Below are 5,162 nucleotides of genomic sequence, written 5' to 3' on the forward strand. Positions count from 1 at the left end.
TTAACGGCCGCTCTGTGGTTCAGACCATCGCAAACAAACACTGACACGTCAGAGTTGGTTCCAGTGGGGGGGGTCTCTTTTACCCGGTATAGGTAATAAAAAATAATAAATAAAAGATACCTGCATGAGTTGTGCGTCACATTGGGAACGTGCCTGATCAGTAATTAATGCCATAATATCGGAATCAAATTCTATCCAGTCATTTTACCATGGCAGCAAGTTAAAGGCTAAAGATGCACCCCAAGTTAAAGGCTAAAGATGCACCCCAAGTTAAAGGCTAAAGATGCACCCCCATAAGAATAGATCGATCAAGCACACATCAGAACAGAACTATTATTAAAGGCTAAAGATGCACCCCCATAAGAAAGATCCATCAAGCACACATCAGAACAGAACTATTATTAAAGGCTAAAGATGCACCCCCATAAGAAAAGATCCATCAAGCACACATCAGAACAGAACTATTATTAAAGGCTAAAGATGCACCCCCATAAGAAAAGATCCATCAAGCACACATCAGAACAGAACTATTATTAAGTACATTTTGGCCAGAAAACGTGACGGCCATAAAAAGAGAGGTTTCTCTAATGTTGTGGTTGCTGCAGTGCGACTGTGTAATCAAAATGAATTGCATTTTCATAGCGCTTTTCCAAAGTGATCAAAAGCGCTTTACAATGGTTCATTCATTCATACATTGGGGAGGTGAATCTTTACAATGGTTCATTCATTCATACAATGGGAGGTGAATCTTTACAACGGTTCATTCATTCATACAATGGAGGTGAAGCAGCGAACAGTCAAGGCCAGTGGTCCTTACCTGGGACGATGGACACGGTGTCTTTCTCCAGGACACCACGCTGACGTACTCCTGGACCGCCGACGGGATGAGGCACTTGAACACAGCGACGTTCCCCCCGCATGGAGCGCTGGTCGGCCACACACGCACCGTGTAGGGCTCCCTGAACACTGGAGAGAGAGAGGGAGAGAAGAGCTTTCAGTAGGGCTCCCTGAACACTGAGAGAGAGAGAGAGAAGAGCTTTCAGTTTATATATTTTTTATCCCACGATTTTGTAACCCATTTTTCACCCCCGTGTCAATCATCTAATGTGATCCTGGGCTCTACACACCCTCCGCCAACCTAGTCCCCATATATGGGGTCAAGGGGAGAGCAACGGACTTGAACTCATGCTTCCTTCATGCCTGAGTGTCCAAGTCGCTCCTTTACACCTGACAGGGGGGAGTTTCCCCTGGTTGGACGTAGCGCATGGAAGGAACACGTTATTCCAACCAGTTCCTTTCCCCTCCATCAGGCGCCCCGGCTGGCCAGGGGGAGGCAGTTTAGTGACCAGGATTACTGCATGTTTTTTGTGAGGGTACCTACCCTAGGGGACACGGGAGAACATGCAAACTCCACACAGAAAGGCCCTTTCGCCAACCCCCGCCTTCGGGTATGGGCACTGATGACGCGGAGGAGGAAACACGCCGCCAGCACCCACAGCGTCCCGAGCGGGAATCGAACCCAGGACCTTCTATCTGTGAGGCGACAGCACTACCAACTGTGCCACCGTGAAGAGCTTTCAGTTTAAGCAACATTATACACGAGAAGGCCTGTGACGCTCCAGGGAACTCCAGGAAGGAGTTCCGAAAGGCAAGCGCGGAGGTGCATTAACCTCATGTATAGACATGAGACCGGATTGTACAAAATGTCTTCTAAATCACGACAGTTTTCAGAAGAAAATGTCTAAATGCCAGTTTTCCCCAAACATTTTCATGTCAAGGACCCCCAGATATATAATAGGCTAATTGGCCGCCGCAGACCCCCATCTGAAAATAATTGTTCCAGGGATACAGGGATTGTCTGTCCCGTCCGTCCGTCCGCCCCCCGCTGTGAAAGAATACATATTCAAAGATCTGCGCCACATCTTCATTTCATTTCATCTTGGGGGTAAACATACATCAACTCATTGACAGATAGATAGATAGATAGTTAGATAGATAGATAGATAGATAGATAGATAGATAGATAGATAGATAGATAGATAGATAGATGTCTCCTGGTCTGTTCAGTGTCATTGCAGCTCATTCAGTTCATTGTGTTGCTGTGTCGAACGCCGCTGTGCGCTGGCCTCTCTGTCATGGATGCAAAGTGAAATGGAACCCAAGATGCAGCGTCACAGGAAACAGTATCTAATGAAGACTGAGGCAAACCTTAACGCGGATATTGCTGGCAGGAAGTATATGGGCAGTGGAACAGGAATCATCAGAATGACAAAGTATAGTCAAGAACAGGGAAACAGGAAGGCAGGAACTGCATCAACAACGACAAACTATGAACTGACAGTGTGTTTGTTTGCAAAGAGTCCAGTTGATTAGCAAAGAGTTCACAGGTTTGCTGATGAGGGAGTTGGACACAGGTGTGTAAGTGTGGGACTGCAGTGTGGTGGACATGAATGTGGGAGTGGCCATGGTGGTGAGTCACAGACTGAGGGAAAGAGAGACTGTGACACTTTCAAAGAGTCACCGTCGCAGAGACAAGCGGAAGGTTGTGCATGGCCGAGGGACCTGTCACACACACACACACACACACACACACGCACACACACACACACACACACACACACCACACACACACACACACACACTCTGAAAGTGTGTGCGGGGCGCTCAGAGAAGGTGTAATGGCTAATGAAGGCAGGCTTAATGATGAAAACAGGAGCCTGTGGCTATAACCAAATTATCTCCCCCGTTATAACTCTGTCACATTTGCATTGCTGGGAAATGTGCAATGCTGAATCATGAGCTAGTTGATTGTCCTTAAAAATATATTAAACCACCAACGAAAGATCAATGGATGGACATTATTGAGGAACTGTATTCTATGGAAAAACTAACTATAATTCATACTGAGACTGAGGATAAATTCTATAAAAAAATGGGAAAAGTGGAATCTCTTCTCTCAGCCTAGCGATATTGCATTAGGATTTCATTGAATGTTAATTGTAATTCTTTTACTTTTTGTCCTTTTTCTTTCCCGTATTGTCTTGTTAGTTGTGTTTTTTTGTGTCTGTTCTTCCTTCAAAAAAAATTAAGTGAAAAAAAATATATATATATATCGGATAGGGGAAAAAAATCGGTCTTGGCAGATATACTCAAAATCAAACGGGATACAAAAAACTTTGACCGGGGAAATCCCTATTATGTGTAACGTTACGTCGCGCTTATCTCCCTGCCTTGATTATAGAGTTGGAGGAGAAAAAAATAAGTAAAAAGTATAACAGGAGGACTGGTTTTATAGCAGGGCTTAAACAAGATGGCTACAATTTGATTACAGAAATGAAACGTTGGCCCCCAGATAGCTGAACACTGTGCAGACGCGGTGTCTGTGTGTGGGGTGACATTCTAAAATAAATCTATCACCAAGCTATTCCAGCAGGCTTCCCCTTCAAAATGAGGACAGTAATGGCTTAACAATGTAAAATACACAAAGTGTGGTGCACACACGCACACACACACACGCACACAGAGCCCCACCCTCATGTGCTCTCTCTCTCTCTCTCTCTCTCTCTCTCTCTCTCTCTCTCTCTCTCTCTATCTCTCTCTCTCTCTCTCTCTCTCTCCCCCAGCTCTCTCTCCAGTGATATAATTAACGCGTAGCCTGAAGGCCAGTTTCCTTGGTCATTAATAATGCTTTATGCCAGCCGCCATTGTCACTGGAACCCAGTGGAACCAAAGCCAATGTCCTTGTCCAAATGGCGGGGAGTCTTTCACCTTTAACCCATTCAGGACGGGAAGCCCCCTTTTGGGTTGTTTTTAATCACTATGCGTTATACTTTAAAGCTATTGAAAAATAGCAGATTTTTACTGCTATTTTTTAAAGAAAAATGTGAAAATCGTGGCACAAATCTTTGAATTAATGTGATTTCAACGTTTTTTTTTAAACTCAAATCTTTGCTTCTGGGAGGCGGTCCCTGGAACAACATATTTTCAGATGGGGGGGGGGGGGGGGTCCGCAGCCAAACACAGATAATTCTGCGGGGGTTCCTTGACATGAAAAAGGTGGAGCACCAACTGACATAGAAAAATGAGGTATATTTCAGAAGACTGTCAGGATGTATAGAAGACATTTTTTAGAATCTGATCTCAGGTCAGAATGGCTTAAGTCATTCTGACCGGGAACCCGTTTGGTGTTAGCATCATGTTATGCTTTAGCTATTGAAAAATAGCAGATCTACAAGCTCATAGCGCGCCACCGAGTGGCGCGCTACGAGCTTGTAGGCCTGCTATTTTTGAAAAATCGAAGAGCGACTGACATTTTTTAGAATCTGATCTCAGGTCAGAATGGGTTCATCAGACCAGTGTGTGTCCAGTAGTGGAAACCTCGTATGAATCTGATCTCAGGTCAGAATGGCTTAAGTCCCGAGCTTAATCTCCAAAGTCTTTCTCTGATTCGGCGCGTCGCTTTCGCTCTGCTCTACTTTCCCCACAACGCGCTCCGCTGACCCGTTGACCTTCCTTTCTTCCTCCGCTGTTTGTGAAGGAGATTAGACTATACTATACACATATATATATATATATATATATATATATATATGAGCGCTACTGTTGAAGGGGAGACTGTTGAAATTCAATTGCACTATATTATAGGTGTCCCCCGGCCCTGGCGTGCACAGGCTGGCGTGACAAGAGTGGAAATCCCCAGAGCCGCCTTTTATACACTGAAAGTGTAGGTTTTCATTTAACCCATTCTGACCTGAGATCAGATTCTAAAAAATGTTCTTCTATACATGCTGACAGTTCCACTCGGGTCTACGGGGCGCCGGGCCGGATCTACCATAGGGCACTTTGGGCACGTGCCCAGGGCCCTTGGGCACCAGGGGCCCCTCAAAAAGAAAATATATATATTTTTTTTTTTCTTTCTTTTTTTTCACAGAAAATTTCCCTGCTAATCGGAATGAAAGAAATGGTGTCTAAAAAGATTAGTGTTTTATTGTTGGTGAGAGGGGAGCTGAAAAGTGCAATTGTGTGTAAAGCAGCAACAATGCGCTAGATTGGCTGTCACTCTGGGGGGGGGGGCCGTAGGCGACCGGAAATAGGCCAATGTAACGGCATAAAACTGCCGCAAAACAGCAAAATTGTTGCGCGAGTGTGAAGGGGGGGCCCTT

The 5,162-nt window shown here is 45.0% G+C and overlaps 1 protein-coding gene across 1 annotated transcript in view; it reads right to left on the reverse strand.

The window, feature by feature from the left end:
* Positions 1-5,162, reverse strand: part of LOC308321267 (cell adhesion molecule DSCAML1-like) — a gene marked incomplete at its 3' end in the record, with an annotated part of 32,027 nt that continues 26,865 nt past the window's right edge. The window contains exons 3-4 of the mRNA XM_080772106.1: positions 818-966; positions 1-12 (exon numbers count right to left, since the gene is read on the reverse strand). Of these exons, the coding sequence (XP_080628232.1) occupies positions 1-12; positions 818-966 (161 nt within the window). The remainder of the gene's footprint in view (positions 13-817; positions 967-5,162) is intronic.

This window comes from Protomyctophum bolini (assembly GCF_963924005.1).
Source record: "Protomyctophum bolini genome assembly, chromosome: 9".
Classification (NCBI taxonomy): Eukaryota; Metazoa; Chordata; class Actinopteri; order Myctophiformes; family Myctophidae; genus Protomyctophum; species Protomyctophum bolini.